The sequence below is a fragment of the Alligator sinensis genome, unplaced genomic scaffold (genome assembly GCF_000455745.1).
Source record: "Alligator sinensis unplaced genomic scaffold, ASM45574v1 scaffold419_1, whole genome shotgun sequence".
Lineage (NCBI taxonomy): Eukaryota > Metazoa > Chordata > Crocodylia > Alligatoridae > Alligator > Alligator sinensis.
The window spans coordinates 771941-791247 of record NW_005842360.1 but is presented as its reverse complement, the minus strand read 5'-3'; the positions used below and the strand labels follow the sequence as shown (position 1 = coordinate 791247).

Genomic DNA, 19307 nt, shown 5'->3' with positions numbered 1-19307 from the left:
CCCCCGTGTTTTTTATTCTGATACCTGGATAATGTGCGTGGTTTTGTTCCCCACGTGCCTCTTGTCACATCTCAAAGCAGTTTGAGATGCAGCAAGAGGCATGTGCGGGCTCGTTTAGATGCTCCCTAGAAATCTATTAGTAAAGCATCCCAACATCCTGTGCTGCCCTTTTGGCTACTGGCTAAGTAGCTTCTTTGGGGTTTAGTTGATCTACAGTTTCATACCTCACCAAAGTGTGGTAGGAATGCTGGCCCCTGCAGGTGAAAACTTGCATATTCTGTCTTGTCACATTACTTGCAGCCATGTTTGACTAGATGCATCATGCAAGCAAGCTTGCTTTTTCAGCCTGAAAGATGGGCCTGCTCCACTGGATGTGGTCAGTTAATTCTGGATGATGTAAGACTATTACCTTCAGAGTAATAAGTATTTCAGCTTGCTTTAATAGGAAGAAGGCAGTGTCTTTCCTTACCTTGGGACCGTTTAACTTGCTATGCTTTCTCAGTGTTGTGGGAATCTACTTTTGGCAGATCATGGTCTGGTTTTTTTAAGGCTCTTTAGTTTCTGAAGCTGTTCTGACAAGGCACAAGAGGGAGGTAGCAGCAGGGGGCAGACAGATAAGCAGGGTATAGGGGAGCTTTCACTGTAGCACTTCTATGTGGAAGTACAGTGGACCATGCTTTTTTTTTTTTTTCTTTTTTTTTTTTTTTCCTCCTTCCTGCTTCAATACAGTCTGGCTCCAGGCATGCTTTCTAGCTGGTTGCTTGGTTGTTAAACATGGCAGCTCTACTTGGAGAACTTCCTTATCAGCTCCTAATACTGGTTCTGTTTCTTGTGACAGATGTGAAAAAGGTGTCATGTCGCTTGTAAATGTCAGGAACTGCATTCGTTTCTATCAGACGGCGGAGGAGCTGAATGCTAGCACTCTACTGAACTACTGTGCTGAGATAATAGCTAGTCACTGGGTAAGTACCATGGTAGAAGCATGCAGGAGAAGGACTGATGTGTTCACATAAACTTTTTTAGATTAAGAAAGCAACTTGTAATTTCTAGGCAGAATAAGTAAGTAATATATCCTTTTATGATACATGTAGCACTCCCAGTGCTCATGACTACTTATTGAACACCAGTTACCATTTTTAGAACCTCTTTAATACTATAATCAAAGGCTTCCTTTTGGAAAGAATTGCTCAAGTTGATCATTGGCTTACTTGTACTCCAGGAGTTATACTTCAGAGGTTGGAGTGGGGGGTAGAGAGAACAACTGGGGCATCTGTATGCTTTGAATTTATCCTTTCTCTAAATCTAAAAAAAAGCTTGCTTCTGTACTAACTTGAAATTAGAAGCATCAGCTAGCCAAAAGAAGGTTTTTTGGTACATCTGGAAGTATTGCAGGAAGCAAATGAGCTACTGAAAGCCATTCCCCTTGACTTCAATTTTCAGCCAATTAAATAGATCGTATTTGCCTGGAAGTATAAAACTTGGCCTGTCTAGAAAAAAACCAGCTGTCTGTAAAACCAGTCAACAATGGACTAATAAAATACTCTTGTGAGTCTCCAAAATGAGGAGACTCTGTTCTTAGTCCTATGAGAATTTGAATTATGCCACTAGATGGCAGATTTCTGCTAAGACACTCCTGGCAATTAATTCTTTGAACACGTATTGGGTATGGTCAAATTGACCAAATGGAGCAGACAACCACAGCACTACATTATGCTACAAAATACAATTGTCATTTACCTTCTGAGTTCTTATTTTAGGATGACCTGAGGAAAGAGGACTTCAGCAGCATGAGCGCTCAGCTATTGTATAAAATGTTCAAATCCAAGACTCAGTATCCTTTGCATAAAGCTATTAAAGTGGAGAGAGAAGATGTAGTCTTCCTGTACCTTATTGAGATGGATTCACAGGTATGCCAAGAGCTACTTTCTATCTGAACTAGTGTTAACTAGAAATAGCTGTTTTAATGATTCCAGCCATATAGTTGGGCTCATGAGATGGGTATGGAACCTGAATTGAAGCAAGGAAAAGACCATTTTAGGAAGTGCTTAGTATTTTATCTACTTGCTTCCAAAAGCTACGTAACTAACTCCAAATTATAAATTTAATATGTGGTATCTAGTACCATTGGGGATAATGGAGCATGATTGGCCTGCAACGGAGCAGCTGTTTCTGAAATGATGTTGTTACTTGTGAACAGTTCAGGCTTTGGATTGCTCTATATTGGATTCTGTAATGCAACTTTTTTGCCTCTGAGGGACTTAGTATAGTTTCTAGTATTAATTTCACTAAACCTTTGTTCAACTTTTTTTTTTATATGTACTACTAACTCCTAAAGCTGTGTCTGACAAAGTACATTGCTGAATACCTTGCAGCTTTTTCCAGTTTTAAAATGAAACCCAAAAGAGGCATAGTGGAGGCATAACATATATAATTTGGATTTCTTCTAACTCCACTTCTCTCTGTGGGAGATGGGTGGGGGATGGTCTCTCTTTTTACCTGAGATCTTCCTTTTAACATTAAAGATGAGCTTATATGCCTCAAAAGAAATTGGACTTCATGCTCCTTGTAGACTCATGTTGGTCAACTAAATTCTATTGTAGCTGCCTGGGAAGCTGAACGAATTGGATAAGAACGGAGACCTTGCTTTAGATCTAGCCCTCTCACAAAGATTGGAGGGCATTGCAACCACGTTGGTCAACTACAAAGCTGATGTGGATATGGTGGACAAGAAAGGCTGGAGTCTATTGCACAAAGCCATCCAGAGAGGTGAAGACTGTGATGCAATAACTTGCTCTTGCAACTCTACAATCAGATTTTAAAGATCTTACTTAAGCATTGCTTGAGTGCTACTTCGTGTTACTTTCTTTTCTTGCCAAAGCTGTTTGATTTTAATATTGATCACTTCTTGGCAAGAGACCTAAATCTGAAACTCAATTTTTGCCTTGTCCTGTTAATAGAAATGACAGTTTGAAAGGATTATTTTGGGATGTAGATGTAGCCTGCCAGGCTGGTGACCAAAATGACTGCCACAAAAGCTGACTGCCCCTGTATTCTCCCCTGCTCCCCCAGGTTACTCTGAAGTGCAGAAATATAGGTAGATGGTGTTTATTAACATGGATTTGGCTCTGCTAGTGTCATTGCTGCTATCACGTAGGTGAGACCTGACTACATCAAGTGGGTTTATATGGGGGAGGGGAGGAAGGTTGAGGGTTCTCTTCCTCCACAGCATTTGGAAGGCGCCCTTTGTTATGCCCATTGGTTAATCATGGCATAGGGGAAATTCTCCCCACCAGCACACTGTTGTAGACCAGGATTGTCCTAGGTTCTGTAATGAGTGGCACTGGTAGTTCTTTTGGCTCCAATGTGTACAACTCTATCAGTACTTCTCTTGCACACAACACATGTAAGTACTTGAGAGTACCTAACACACTTCGACATAAGAATAAAACCCTATGAGGACTGAGATCCCCAGGAAGTATTGGTTGTCATAGCAGTAATGCTCAGGTGGCTTATGAATAGAATAACACCTTAGTGGCTGGTTATCCATCTGGCCCAAGAAAGACATGAAGCTTTGGGGGTGGGAAACACTAGGTTTACATAGTAATGCCTGTAGTAATAATAAAGGCTTGTTATTTGTTTTAGTGGTGGCAGCTGCTGCTGCTTTAGTAGGTTCTTGACTCAGGGACTTGGCTCTTTACTAACATCCATTGCAAGAGAAAGGGCCATGTAATACCTGTTCATGAGACCTTTTGACAGCATAAGAACACAAACAGGTCCCATCCAACTACTTTACCTTCTTTTGTAAGTATGATTTGTTATAAGTCTTGGAGTATTTGAAACAAGACCACTTGGTTCCACTTCTTTGTTTGGAAGCAAGCTTTCATCTCATGAAAGACTAGGTGCCTCTGCCAGAATGCGAGAATGAAGATGGGTGGCTTGGAATGGAATCTTAAATAACTCTTATGGCAAACTTCTGGATTATCAAATGCTTCCCCAGAGGCTGGGAAACTGCTGGCTCTAACACAAGGGCAATAATACCAGTGTATGTAAGCATGTACTGAAAAACAGCTTGTGTACAGTAAATTGTCAACTTCTAATCTTTTTGTACCCCACAACAGGAGATAAATTTGCTGCCAACTTTCTCATTAAAAATGGTGCCCGTGTGAATGCTGCTACGCTGGGAGACCAGGAGACTCCTCTGCACCTTGTGGCCTCATACAGCCCCAAGAAGCACTTAACAGATGTAATGTCAGAGATGGCACAGATTGCAGAGTCCCTCTTGCGGGCTGGAGCCAATCCAAACATGCAAGATGGCAAAGGAAGGTAAAATTGTAGCCAGTATTAACTGTCAAAGACTGCGGGTGAAGTACATGATCCAGTATTAAGACTATAGGAGTGTTGCAGCACCTTGGAAACCGAATTTCTTCTAAATGGAGAGCTGCAGATAGCACCTTTTGGTGCCGCATGGTGGTCTTACTGGGCATTACTGACCCAAAGTAGCTGCTATTGGAAGAGGGGTGGAGGAGTGAATTGGTGAGGAGTGCAAAGATCTCATCTCGTTGTGGGAGGGAAAAGTAAGTTGAGGGTAGCAGACCAGTAAAGGGTCCAAATATCCCAGGTGGGGGCCAGGGGTGGGTGGTAAGTCTGTGGCATTTTAAAGGCTTGGAAACCACATTCGCTCATAATTAAATGCAATCCAAACATGTAGCATTACTTCCTGACTTGACAGGAGGACTATATGTAATGTAGGTGATTCTGCCTTTTCCCCTCCCCAGATTTTATGGGGATGTTGTGCTGCTTAATGTAAAACAATCAATCTGAGCAAACAGTTTCTTGACACAAGTAACTGACCTTTTGCAGGACCCCATTGCATGCATCAATTGCTGTTAGGAATGAACCTGTATTCAGTCAACTTCTCCAGTGCAAACAGTAAGTATTGGGGTGGCATGGGAGGTTGTAGCTCTGAGTGCCCTGCTTCATGTAGTGGAAAATATGAAGAGAAAGCTTTGTAGCTATAGGTTGTTTCTAACTTCTCAGTCTTTCTTACTGATCATAAAGACCTGACCAGGATGCCATAGATCTTTCCAAGCGTGCTGCCCAACTCAAGGTGTGCAAATGCTTGCATATGATTGAAAAAACTCAGATTTCAAACAGGCATCCATAATATCAAACCTTTTGACCTGTCACTGTGTCTTTGAGTTGATTTTTTTGGCAACAGAAGAGTTGCCCTTATGCTTTCTGTAGTAAAAAAAACAAACAAACAAGTTCAAGTAGAGTGCTGATAAATCCAGAAAAAGCTATTGAGGCATGTCCTGCACCTAGAATGGGTGAGAACCATTGATCTAGATGCATATTTCAAGATGGAAACTTGCCTTCTGGCTCTGTATAGAAGGGAAGAACATGCTTTATCTGTTGTACACTAGTTTGCAAGCAAGAATACAGAACCTAGTCTCGAGTCTGAGGTAGCTGGAATGAGGTATTTAATAAGCTACTCCTCGTATAAGCATTTGCATTTTTGGACAATCTCTGACATTTCTAGTCCGGTGTGGGCAAAATCCAGTCCCTGGGTCAACTTGGGCACACTGCATTTCCCAGCAGCTCCTGCCTGCGTCACTACAGCCAGTTTCCATGGACACCCCAGGAGCAGTGGGTCTGTGATGGCACAGGGCCAGGGTTTCCGTGGAGAACAGGCCCTAGTAGTGCTGGCAGGGTGCACGGCTAGTTGGAGAGCTGCTCTGGGGCCAGGGCTGGGATCTTCTAGTGGTGACAGCGTGGGGCAGATTGCAGCTCTGCCCCAAGTCTGGACCATGTTGTCGCTATCGCAAGATCCTGGCCCTGGAGCAGCTCCCCACCCAGCCACACGCTCTGCCAGCGCTGTTGGGGCCAGTCTCCACGGAAGCCCTGGCCGCCTCCTGTCACAGTACTGCTGCTCCTGGGGTTTCCATGGAAACCAGCCTAGTGACATGGGCAGGGGCTGCTGGGAAATGGAGTCCAGCCACCGGCCAGATCTGCCATTTTGCCCACCCCTGTAGTAGCCTACTTGAGGAGTCTTCCTGGAAGTGTCCTACTTAAGCTATAGCTAAAACTTGTTCTAAACTTTCACATAATGTATCTGTTGCCCATGGATTGTAATGGCTTAAGTCAGGAGTCTAGTCAGGCAGATCTTGGCTGCTTGGAACTCTAGCAGATCCACATTTTCAAGAGTCTTAGAATCTATTAAAACTTCCCTGGTGCAGTGCAAGCTGCATAAATAACAGAATTCTTGAAAAATTTGTTATAGACTGGACTTGGAACTGAAGGATCATGAGGGAAGTGCAGCTCTGTGGCTTGCAGTTCAATATATCACAGTGTCATCTGACCAGTCTGTAAACCCTTTTGAGGATACCCCTGTTGTGAATGGAACATCGTTTGATGAGAATAGCTTTGCAGCAAGACTCATCCAGCGAGGCAGCAATACAGATGCACCAGACACAGTAACAGGTAAAACTAGGCATTTGTGTTCACCTTCAAGTGAAGGGGTGAAGGTCTGCATGCCAAGGTCGTGGAAGCTAAACCTGGCATACAAGCTCAATGGCATCTTCCATAGAACTTGAGGTTCCAAGTTATTACATGTAGTGTCGGTGCTTAATAAAGTAGAATTAGTCCATCTCTTTTTTTTTTTTTTTTTTTTTTTTTTTTTTTTTTAAGGGGGAGTCCTTAAAAATGGTACATGGACTCGCTTGTAGATTTTTCTGACTTGCTGGTATAGCATAACTTAACTAAGTGGAATTTTGAAAGGAGATCAGCAGGCTCTTGGATCACTGTGGGTGGGGAAGGGAACTAGAATAGAATGGGGGTGAAATCCCAAGGCTTCTTGGGTTGAGCTCTGCTGTTTATATTGGAAGGGAAGTGAGGACTCTGGGAACTTGCCTCTATTAATGAGTGCTTGGGGACAAGAATGCAACATTGGAAAAGCATGATCAGTGGTGTTTGCTTGTGCTTTCATCTTTAGACCAAATTTGTCCCCTCTCACCCAGAGGTCAGCCTTATGTCTAGCGAACGGTCAAGAATTTGTAATCTTGATTTCAAATTCTCTGTATTGTGCATCTTGCAACTTTAACGTTTCTCATTAGGAAACTGTTTGCTGCAAAGGGCTGCAGGAGCAGGTAATGAGGCAGCTGCGCTCTTCCTGGCAACACATGGGGCAAAAGTCAACCACCAGAACAAATGGGTAAGAAGTACTATGTCGTACTAAACATCTTTGGGTTGCTCCACTGTTATAGTAAATAAGTTGCCTAGCACCAGTCTGGAACTTGGCAATAGTTAGAAGCTGTAGTTTTTTTTTTTTTATATTAGCACTAACTTTGGATTTTGAAACAAGTCATTACGTCTCAGTGTTTATAGAAGAGTGCTACTTGGCCTATGTAGGGGAAGAGACTGCTTTCCATAATTGTGAGAACTTGGAATGCTTGAATGGTGAGACACCTTGTGGTGGAGTATGCTTGCTTGCAAAGCGTGTTACAAGAATAACAAAGGTGGAATACTTCTGTCAGAACCCATGTCAGGGTTTTAATTGGTGTTTGATCATGTGAGCCACTTTGCCATGGATGCTCATTGTCATGTAAGAGGAAAGAGAGAGAACTGGCCTGGAAAAGACTATACTCAGTTGTAACTTGGGTTTACTGTCTAGTGTAAAACAGCTAATTGCCTATATTTTCTGTTAAAGGGGGAAACTCCACTGCATACAGCCTGTCGACATGGCCTGGCAAACCTCACAGCAGAGCTTCTGCAACAAGGAGCCAATCCTAATATCCAGACCACAGAAGCGATACCCAGTCATAAGGATGCATCCTTGTCCACAGCAGCAGATAATGTCCATCTGCAAACTCCCCTTCATATGGCTATTGCCCATAACCACCCAGATGTGGTATCGGTCATATTGGAACAAAAAGGTAGGTATTGTAGTCTGTGTTGACACTACTGATTTGGTTTGCTTCAGTGTGCGCAACTGGCAGCTTCCATAGTTTGACCTGACACCTGAAATCTGCTTCCTGGGCTTTGTTCTATTAACTGAGCTATACAAGTGTGTCTCTAAGGAGAACTCATTAACTTATTCAGTAAAGTTGTACTACTGGAGAGTAGCTGCACTTTAAAATGTGCCCCTTGCTCAGGTTGGATTAGGTATTGTTAGCTTAATCCTGTAGTTTCTAACCCTATACTTCAGATTTGATAGTAGGAAGCCTTGCTTATTAGATACTTCTCTCCAGTTGCATAGGATGGATACAGAACTTGGATTTATGAATAGTTAATTAATTGACATTTTGATCATATAGGCACTTGGGCAGCAGATGATTTCTTTTTCCTGAGAGGTAGAATGTCAGTTCTGCATTACTGAGGTCCTTTTTTCAGAGGGCCTTATAAAAGTAGCAGCACCAAAAAAAACCTGTGCTTAGGTAAAGGCCCAAAGCTTAGTGGTGTGTTTGGGTCAGTTGAAAATGAAATGCAGCAGCCCAGTGGAGCAGTGTTGTCACTTACAGCAGCAATGACAACAGGAACAGCTCTGAAATGGAGGAACTCCTGTTCCACACTGGCTAAAATAGTGTGGTGATTTCTTTCAGCTAATGCCCTTCACGCAACCAACAACTTGCAGATCATTCCTGACTTTAGTCTCAAGGACTCAAGAGATCAGACAGTATTGGGGTTAGCATTATGGACAGGTAAGTGCCTACACAGGTTGATAACTCTGTCTTCAAACTGATGCTTGCAGCCAGTGTCACTGTAATGGTGACTGAATGAATGAAGTCTGGACTTAATTGTCTAGCTAGCGACTTGATGGTGTTTTTGTTAAAAACATCTTGTAACTTGTATTTTGGTTTCTATGGCAAGCCTGGCAACTCCAGTTTTATGGCGTGGTCTGGAGAACACCTCTAATCTTATGGCTGAGCTAGACGCATTTATTCTAGTGACTGCTGGTCTGTTTACTGATTCCCAGAGTAATGTTCTATAAAATATCTTGCTCTTCTGGTAGGCTTCAGGTCTTTCCCCCTTAGCCTTCAGATCAGTTGCCACTAACTTCACTATCTAATGCTTTGAGACAAGGGAAGACTGTTAAATATTGGGGATCTACAAAATCTTGCCAGCTTCTGGCCTCCCCAGTTAAGTTTGGGTAGCCGTGGTGATGGGCCATAATGGAGACACACAGGCAAATCTGAGTTGGGCACAACCCAGAGGCTTCTAATGTTTATGAACTCTAGTTGAATTGCTCTTGCTAAAACAAAACCAAAGCTGGGTGATGGGAAAATTTGTGGGGGGTAATAAAGCTGACCACTTAACAGACGCCCATGAAAAACATGAGCCAGACTAACTGGTGACTTTGGTGCATAAACTGAGCTTTAACCTGTATCTGTATAATTTTAGTAAAGGCTCAGACTGAAGTGGAGTAAAAGCCCCATGCTAAGGTGTTTGTTTAGTTGGTAGTGGGGCTTTTTATACAAAAAGCCTTAATGGGTAAAAACTTCATAGAGGCTCCTTATTGTCACTCCAGTTCAAAAACCAATGAGTTTTCCCTTTCAGGTATGCACACAATAGCAGCTCAGCTGCTTGGGTCTGGGGCATCCATTAATGACACCATGTCAGATGGACAGACTCTGCTACACATGGCAATACAGAGACAGGATAGCAAGAGTGCACTTTTTCTGTTGGAACACCAGGCTGATATCAATGTCAGGTAAGATTTGGGCTGGTGTAGTTCAGAATCAGAGGAATACCATGTGGTGGGGCAGGTCAAGTGAAAATAAGATGAATAACAAAAGTTGGCCTTTAATAAAGCATTATGGCTGCTGGGTCACTTCTTTAGATATGAGGGCTTACTTGGCATTTAATCTCTGGCCAGTTTCCCAATGACTGGAAAGGGGCCTTCACTCGGGATTGAAGACAGTACATGGCCCTTACAGTAACTACAACTGAAGTGATATGAGAGGAACAATGGCATTTGAGGCTGTCACTGTCCTTATTTTACAGCTTGGATAAGTAGATGAAATTTTACAGTAGCTCTTAAATTCTCAATGAAATGTATACTTTTTAAATCCAGTTTCTCCATGTTGTGAGAGAACTGGAAGTCTTTTCAGAGCAATTTAATGTCTGCATTTGCCACCTTGATACTGGCTTATTCCTAAAAAGCTTTTGTGTGGACGAAGGGGGAGCATAAGTGCTAGGAACCTAAAAAAAAACAACCTCTAATAGAATATGTAAGGAGATCAAAGAAGTTTACCTCTGCCTAAACTGCATATTGACAGAGCAGTTTTTTCGCAAATGGACTTTGAAACCCAGGGAACCCCATCATCCTTTACCTCCCCTGTGTACGATGAAATTTTTATACTTGGGAGAATTTTTACAATCCTTTGAAGTCTCTGCCTGACAAAGGGTGTTTGGACCTGAAAGCTTGCAAAGAAAGAGAAATTTTTTGCTACTATTTAGTTGATCTAACAAAGAAAATTGCCTCTAGCCAAGAGTCTTGTCTGCCTAATGAGATCAAATAAATTCCTAGTAGCATGTTTAGAACCTGGGCATCAGTACAGTGGTCTCAATGCCATGGCACTAAGCCTCTCTCTAGCTTGCCCCGTGGTTAGAGTTCATTGTTGAAGAACTTACTCACTTGGTGCTCGCTTTTAAATAAAAAGCCTGCTCTCTACTGTGTAGTTCCATTGTCTACTATAGTGTTCTCTACTACAGTGGGCCAGCAGCTCAGGAAACTTGAAGTATTTCAGTGTGCTCAACAGCACTGCAGTGGTCTGTGCCACTGTCTCAGCTATGGTGTTAAAGCTAGCTTTAACACAGTCTACGGCTGTTAATTCAGAGGCTACACCTCCTGTTGCCATTTATTGCTAGGCTAACCCCTAATGAGGTGGAAACAGACCTCATGCAACAATTGTTTGTTACACACAGGACCCAGGATGGGGAGACTGCCCTCCAGCTTGCTATAAAAAATCAGCTTCCCCTTGTGGTTGATGCTATTTGTACCAGAGGAGCTGACATGTCTGTGCCAGACGAGAGGGGGAATCCTCCACTGTGGCTGGCCCTGGGAAACAACCTCAAAGATATTGCATCAACTCTGGTAAAGCATAATACGGTCTCACAATCTGCTTCATTTTCTAGTAACACAGAGAGTGGTTTTTGTTTTGTTTTTGTCTTCCCAGTGTTTATTTGCAAGTTTATGACCTGTGGAATTGATGCCAGTTTGGGTTTTCTGTAGCATTGCCCAATATCGGGAGATAGTAAAGCCACCTCTCTAGTATCAGTTTACTCCTTTTTGGAAGGCTTTATTTTGTATCTCAGTTCAAACCCAATTGCTTGCTTCTGCCACCACACCATTACTCAGTGTTGTCTCAACTTTTATGATCTTTGGTATCTGTAATGCTTTTACTTTCTAGGTCCCTTGACTTCTTGGTTGGGGAAGAAGGCCAAGATGCAACAGTGTTATATGGCAAGAGAATAGTAGCTGAAATTTCTGTTGAGTCCAAATACCAAAGCCAGATGTCTACTGGTACTCCTGAAAGTGCGGTTCAACTGTTCTTGCCACACTTACTTTAAACTTGAGCCTAGTGAAACCGAAGGGCTTCTAATTTGCTTTGTCCAGACCAGATCTCATGCAGTTACAAGTAATCCAGCAGAGCTCTTGATGCTGTGTGTATTGAAGATGAGGGTTTTCTCAGTCTCCCCTCTTTTAAGGGACATCAATTACCAACTATTCTCACTTTTGTTAAAGTAGACTCACCAGCCAGCTTTTTTTAATTGTCTGTCTGATTGATTGTACTCAGGCCCCCCTCTACATGTTATAGGTATCATGCAGCTAACTGGTTTACTGTGCAATAACGGTAAGACCAGCTACAAGTGCAAAGTAGCTTTTGCAGTGAAAAGCTCCAACCAGCTATAAAGTTAGACCTAAAAGTTGGTACACTTTTTTTTTTTTTTATAGCTGGGTGCTATCGAGCTTTAATCTGCATGTGTAGCAGGGTCTTCCCCTGTAGCTGGGAACCCCGTCAGTTGAAGGGGCTTCCAACCTCCATGCACAGCCAGGACAGAACTCCACAACTAATGCAGGGGAAGCCAAGACTAGGAGCCCCATCAACTGCAGGGACTAGGTGCCCCGTAGTTGCGGGACTCTTGGTCCCAGCTGCACCTGGCCCCTGTGGCTGGGAGTCCCCTAGGCAAAGGACCTCCTGGCTGTGGGAGCTTGCTGCCTGCCAGTGCAGGGGGATCCCAGGATTGGGGGGACAACGGCATACCTGACACAAGCTAAATAGGAAATGCACAATAAAATATCTATACTTGGTTTCTAGCACTGTTCTTTTGAGAGAAAGTAATGCTGTAGGTATGCATAGCACAGCCAGCTTGTTTGGTTCCAGCTGTGCAAGCTTGAGTTAAATTAGTTGAGTCTATTCCAAAGATTTTTCTTGGCAAATGCAATGGAGCAGCTGGCTTTCTTGAATTTCCAAATTGTTAGTGTGTGTGTGTGTGTGTGTGTGTGTGTGTGTGTGTGCATGGACAAGTTGGTGGCTTGTGGGGACTATGTCTTAGTTCTCTGAACTTCTTAGCTATCTAAAAAAGTTGCTCTGGCTAACTAGATGAATGTATTTTCCTGAATCCAAGAACACCTTTGAACTTTTTAAAGATGCTGCTGCTGCACGTGCACCCCCCCCCCAAGCTCCCACCTATTTTTATTAGATTCTAGGCATTGAAAATGTTTAAAACAATAAAATCTGTCTAAAATCTAATAAATTGGGGGACCTCCTAAATCTGTTCTCCCCCACCCCCATACCAAGTAAGAAAAGTAGCAGCTGGGGAGCAGGCAGCCTCCTCCCTCCCTCAGTGTCTGTCCCTGCCCTCCTTTCCTCCTCCCTGCTTTCCTTTGCTGCTACTGCCTCTGTCTTCTCAAGGGGCACAGAGCACCCAGCCTGGACAGGCAGTGGCTCCACCCGTGAGCTGAGGCAAGCAACACCAGAGGACGGTTGGAGCAGGATTTGAGGAAATATGATAATTCCTTTCATGCCTACTAATTACCATTCTCACCCCCAGTTTACTAGATGAATAGCTAACCTGGTTACAAACTGAAGCTTGTTCTTTATGGCAGCCTTGCACCAAAAACTAACTTCAAGCCTGGGTAAGGCAGGCTTCTTAACTGTTTCCTCTTTAGCAAAGGCAATCCTAAATTACTGGCTAGTTATGGGATGAGAATTCCTATGCCAGCACATGGCAAAACAGTTGTACCTCAGTTTGCATGCTGGCCACTGTTCTTATTTTGCTTCTCATTCTTGATTTCAGGTCCGACATGGTTGTGATGCAACGTGCTGGGGTCCAGGGCCAGGTGGATGCCTACAGACTCTTTTGCACAGAGCCATTGATGAAAACAATGAACAAATAGCATGCTTCCTTATACGCAGGTCAGAAGTTGGCTTTACATGGCTTTTAAATGCTTTTGTGTGCCGCATCTAGAATTTGCAAATTGCTTTGCCACTAGTGAGAGAGTCCTTTTCCAAGTGTTGTTTTTTAGCACTATGGTGTAGTGCACTAGTTTGCTGCATAAAATGATCTTTAACGTGTTAACTGTGTAAGCGCATTAGTCTGAAACTGCTTGACAACTAACTCTGCTTTCAAGCAAGCAGTAAATGTGCACCCCACTAGTGGACTGACAGTTTTGAAAGTTAACAAGTGTACTTTTTTTTAGATTTCTCCTGTTCATTTTGAATCAGGATCAGCTTTAAGCCCTGTGAGGTACATGCTGTATAGCAATTGGTAGACTTATTGCAAAGCATAGCTCAGTGTACTGCAGGTAATTGCTTTTTTGAATTTATCAGTGTTGGTGAGAAGTCCTGTAGCAAAAACAATTGGCCTTAGTGTTGGGAACAATGTTATTGCTAACGTTGAAAAGAGCTTGCTTACATGGTACATACAGTTGATGGTAGAGAAGTTCTTTCCATGTTTGTTCAAACCTATAAGTCTTGATTTATCCATGGGTGTAACTTGACTACTCTGCTTACTTTCAGTGGCTGTGATGTGAATAGCTCAAGAAAGCCAAGTGCTAATGGAGAAGGAGAAGAGGAAGCTCATGATGCACAAACCCCCTTGCACTTGGCGGCTTGCTGGGGGCTGGAAGAGGGGGTACAGTGCCTTCTAGAATTTGGTGCCAATGTAAATGCACAGGTATGTACAGATTTATTTTAAAAACCTTATTTCAGTTGGAGGCTTTGGGTTTAACAAGGACTGTTTGCTATCTTGGTGTTGATTCCAGATCTTTCCCTTCATCTCTGCATTAGTATCTAGAAGGTGTATGTCCCATTGAATAGAACAGGGAGAAAATTACTTTTAATTTTATAGCTTTACCATAGAGGTAGAAGTAATGAACTGGTGTGACCTCAAGGAATTTTTTTGGCAGGTAGGGCCAATCCCCTCCTGCTCTTTCCAAGCTCATACATTTTTTTTTTTTTGTTTTTTGATTATAGAAAAGACATCAAAAATTCAGTGTTAAAAGGGAAACAAGATGTTTGTACAAATTCAGGAAGTGGTTCAGGATCCTCAGGGTACATGTAACTGGGGAAATTTAAAAAATGCATAGCATTGTTTTATGGCAACTTCCAACATGAAGATGGCTATCAGTGCTACTCGCCTCTTCTAATCTGAATATTGCTAAACTGCATATTACATGAGTCTTCCTAAAATGATCTTTCACTTCCATGATGCCCTGTAGCTCGAGTCAGTTAATGCTTTTGACTTGCATCACTGGACCAAGCTGAAAAATCAGGTGCGTCTATTGGAGTCCTCCAACTTATGTAGTACTAATGATATACTTGAACCCAGATGCTTCAGACTCCATTTGGGTTAGTAGTTAAGGGTGACAAGTCATGCTTGACTTCAGTAAGTACAGAAAAGAAAGGGGATGAAGAGTATTTAAGTTGGGGACGGGCAATTATTTTGGGTGGAGGGCTGCTTACTGATTTTTGGCAAGCTGTCAAGGGCTGCATGGGTAGCCCTGCCCCCTGGTTGCCATCTTGTGCTCGGAAGTCCCTCCCCTTGCCCCCAGAAGTACTCCTTTCAGCAAGGGGGTTTTGCCATCTCAAAACCAGAAAATTTACCAAATTCTAAAAAATGATGATCTACAAGGTTTATTAATTTGACTTCAGAAAATATTTTTGGCTTGATTTACATGCGTTTGTGACTGCACAATAGCTTAATTTTAAGTCTTATTCTTCTATATTGTGAGGGATGTGGGTATAGGGGGAGGGTGGCTGGGGTTTGTATATGGCAGCGCAAGGGGAGGCGTAGCTGCATGTGTGTGGAGGGATGTGCATGTGGGACTCTGCCCCTGTGCCTGCAGGCACACGTGCGCACACCCCTGCTGGTGTGGTCCTGTGCTCCATGGTCTGAGGATGCAGCCACAGCCACCTGGTGCTGGAGCAGGGTGGCAGGAAAACAGGGAACTGGCTGGTGGTAGGTGGGGCTGGGCTGCTCAAGCCTGCTGAGGGCTCCCTCTAGGTCCTACTGCCCCTGGCTCCAGCCAGCTCTGACAGGGAGCTGGGGCAAATCAAAAATGTTAGTAAATTAGTCTTTAGGGGTTCAACAGACCAGATAAAATGACCTGGTGGGCTGGATGCGGCCCACAGGCCATATTTTCCCCACCCCTGATTTTAATGAACAGTAAATATCTTTTTTGCTTAAAAAAAAAAAAAAAAAACAACAACAAAAAAACACAACAAAACCTGGTTTAACTATGAACAGTCTGGAATTTGTGCCATAAGTCTACTTGGTGAGACTTTAGGCATATCTTGCTTAATATTTCCTGCCATTGCAATGGCCAAGGCTTTAGCAGGGTCTTTGTATTTTCTGTGGCATGCAGGATTTATTGGGTGCTTTTGCGGCTGTAGTGAGGTGCTTGTCTGAATACAGAACATCCAATTTTGGACAGATTAACTCTAAGCCTTACCTGGGGGGAGGGGGATGTGGTCAGGAGGCCTGCTTCAGTCCTTTGTTTCTAATAATGCCTTGTTTTGAACACAGCATTTTTTTTAAATGCACAAAATATAGCTAGGGGGAAGAGGAAGGAAGGAGTATTTGAGGATATGGATATGCTGGTTTGAACTAGCTTCTTTCATGTAGGCCAAAGGTATTACGCTCTAGTTAGACTAAAGCCTACAGTTGATGCCTACAGTAAAGCCTGTGGAGTCAGTACAGGCTTTAGACTAGACATTAGGAGGAACTTCTTCACAGTTAGTGGCCAAAGTCTGGAATGGGCTCCCAAGGGAGGTGGTGCTCTCCCCTACCCTGGGGGTCTTCAAGAGGAGGTTGGATATGCATCTAGCTGGGGTCATCTAAAGCCAGCCCTCTTTCCTGCCTATGCAGGGGGTCGGACTCGATCTATTGGGGTTCGTTCCGACCCTAACATCTATGAATACCTACGCAGTCAGGTCGGTCACTAATTGGCTGAAGGGCTGCACCTAGAGGGTAGTGGTGGTGGTGGACTGGTCTTATTTGACCTGGAGGGATGTGGGCAGTAGGGTCCCGCAGGGCTCGGTCCTTGGGCCTGCACTGTTCAACATCTTCATCAGCAACTTGGATGAGGGGGTAAAAAGCACCCTGTTCAAACTCGTAGATGACACTAAGATGTGGGGAGAAGTGGGCATGCTAGAATGGAGGAATAGGCTGCTGTTGGACCTGGACAAGCTACAGGGGTGGGCGGATGAGAACAGGATGGGTTTCAACACTGACAAGCGCAAGGTGCTGCACCTGGGGAGGAAGAACCAGTAGCAGACGTTCAGGCTGGGGAACTCGCTGCTTGTCAGTGCAGAGGCAGAAAAGGATCTTGGAGTCATTGATTCCAAGATGAACATGGGCTGCCAATGTGGGGACGTGGTCAGGAAAGCCAACTGTACCTTGTCATGTATCCATGAGCCGGTCCAAGGAGGTGATCCTCCCCTTCTATGCGACACTGGTCAGGCTGCAGTTGGAGTACTGCGTGCAGTTCTGGGTGCCGCACTTCAGGAGGGATGTGGACAGCATGGGGAGGGTCCAGAGGAGGGCCACCCGCATGATCAAGGGGCAGCAGGGCAGGCCCTATGAGGAGAGGCTGAGGGACCTGAACCTGTTCAGCATCCACAAGAGAAGGCTGAGAGGAGATCTGGTGGCCTGTTACAAACTAGTCGGGGGTGGGGGGACCAGCGGGCACTGGGAGAGTCTCTGTTCCCCTGAGCACTACCAGGAGTGACAAGAAATAACGGCCACAAGCTGGCAGAAGGTAGATTTTGGCTAGATATCAAGAGGCGCTACTTCACTGTCAGGGCGGCTAGGATCTGGGACCAACTTCTAAGAAAAATGGTGATGGCTCCTACCTTGGGGGTCTTTAAGAGGAGACTGGATGAACACCTTGCCGGGGTTGTTTGACCCCAGTGCCATGGCAGGGGGTCGCACTTTGATCTGCTCAGGTCCCTTCTGACCCTACCAACTATGGATATGGAAAGACTTAACTTCTGTGTTGAGGCTGTGAAAGGTCTTCTACTGGGGCTAATCTAGGATAAACTCTAATAGATCTGAACTATATCAGTGGTGGGCAAACTTCTGTATCTGACAGCATGACTTTCACTTGTAGGATGCAGAAGGAAGAACTCCAATCCATGTTGCCATTAGCAACCAACATGATGTTATTATTCAGCTGATGATTTCACACCCAGATATTAGATTGAATGTGCGTGATCGACAAGGCATGACCCCGTTTGCGTGTGCTATGACCTACAAGAATAACAAGGCAGCCGAGGCAATCCTGAAGCGGGAGCCTGGAGCTGCTGAGCAGGTAAATGGGAAGAGCATACACTAAATTCTGTGGTGCCAAATGCCAAGGTAGGTAATAGTTAGCTGGTTTCCCAGAAAACCAGGAAATGGCTTAGTTCACATATTTAACACGCTGGATACTTTTCTTCTAATATGATGAGAAGACACCCTGAAAAATCACAGGCTGCCTATGATATATGGTATGCTGCTCCACATGGCAATTTGTACTCTATATAGTTACATTCTTCTCTTAAATGAACTAAATTGGCTGAGGGTAGATGGATGCAAAAGGGGAAGTATGATATTGGTACAGTTTCAAGTGATGTAAACTGGCTTGTTATGGGTCTCTAACAAATGGTGTGAGCCTGGAAGGTCCTCTGGTTATGTTCTGCTATTCTGATAGTTTGGGGGATGTTTCTTGGTTTTGCTGTAAACATTACACTTAATTGTAAGCCAGCACTGCAGTGAAAACCTCCACCTGTATCTTCAGGGTTCTTGTGGGGAGATGGCAGCATCAATTCAAGAGTCTCCTGCTACCTTATGTAAGTTAGATATGAAGTATTTAGGTATCTTTAGTGAACTCTGTTACTACAGACACTGTCTAAACTTTTGCATCTGCTGTATTTTGCTTAATTCTAAATTGTCCAGTGTTTTAACACTGCCTTTTAAGGCACATGACCATCACCATGCACTTGAGCTTAAACCACAGAATAAATGGGAGCACATCTTGCATTAGTGTTGGTGGTTTTGTATCTCTGTTCTCGGTGCTAGCTGCTTGGTTGCCACCTCATTTGCTAAATGTGTATAACACAACTAACAACTACTTGAATATGACACATCCCTCTGATCAAAATGTCAAATGAGAAGACGGACTGTAGAAGGGTAAAATTTGAAAATAAAGCATGTAAATAGTGTGGAAATAGAGCTACTGCAGGGCGAGTAAATCCAATCAACAATGTAGGTTGGCAACTTGATTTGTTGGCTGGATGCTGGCTAGACTGCATCAGTTTCCCCCTTCCTTTCTAATAGTCTATAGGTTACAGTGAAGGAGTAAGAATACTATCTTGTAAGCAACGCTGAGACCAGAGCAGTAAGGATGTTTTATGTATGGATAACCTCACAAGATTTCTTTGCATGTCCTTTGCAGGTGGATAATAAAGGTCGAAACTTCCTCCACATAGCTGTTCAGAACTCTGACATTGAGAGTGTGCTCTTCCTAATCAGTGTCCAGGCCAATGTAAACTCTCGGGTCCAGGATGCCTCCAAACTGACACCTCTACATCTAGCTGTGCAGGCAGGCTCGGAAATCATTGTGCGCAATCTGGTATGTAATGGAGACCTAGTCTTTTAAGCCTTTTACTATCAGAATGCTTCCTGATCTTCCACGGGCAGAGATGCTTAGTGTTTTGAAACTATTGTAATTCTGACTTACTCAGACTAGAGCTTTGAACTGCAGATAGAGATAGATTTGATAAGGTTTATGCCAGAGTCCAGCAATCTGCATACTTGCCCTA

General features: G+C 43.7%; 1 protein-coding gene across 4 annotated transcripts in view; it reads left to right on the top strand.

The window, feature by feature from the left end:
- ANKFY1 (ankyrin repeat and FYVE domain containing 1) overlaps positions 1 to 19307 on the top strand; it is a 50371-nt gene that overhangs the window by 21719 nt on the left and 9345 nt on the right. For all 4 annotated transcript variants that reach the window (XM_006029153.2, XM_025210588.1, XM_025210589.1 and 1 more), the window contains 15 exons: positions 839 to 962; positions 1758 to 1907; positions 2601 to 2766; positions 4119 to 4323; positions 4861 to 4929; positions 6281 to 6480; positions 7113 to 7210; positions 7706 to 7931; positions 8598 to 8696; positions 9553 to 9706; positions 10924 to 11092; positions 13300 to 13418; positions 14022 to 14178; positions 17615 to 17815; positions 18941 to 19117. In XM_006029153.2, the coding sequence (XP_006029215.1) occupies positions 839 to 962; positions 1758 to 1907; positions 2601 to 2766; positions 4119 to 4323; positions 4861 to 4929; positions 6281 to 6480; positions 7113 to 7210; positions 7706 to 7931; positions 8598 to 8696; positions 9553 to 9706; positions 10924 to 11092; positions 13300 to 13418; positions 14022 to 14178; positions 17615 to 17815; positions 18941 to 19117 (2314 nt within the window). The remainder of the gene's footprint in view (positions 1 to 838; positions 963 to 1757; positions 1908 to 2600; positions 2767 to 4118; positions 4324 to 4860; positions 4930 to 6280; positions 6481 to 7112; positions 7211 to 7705; positions 7932 to 8597; positions 8697 to 9552; positions 9707 to 10923; positions 11093 to 13299; positions 13419 to 14021; positions 14179 to 17614; positions 17816 to 18940; positions 19118 to 19307) is intronic.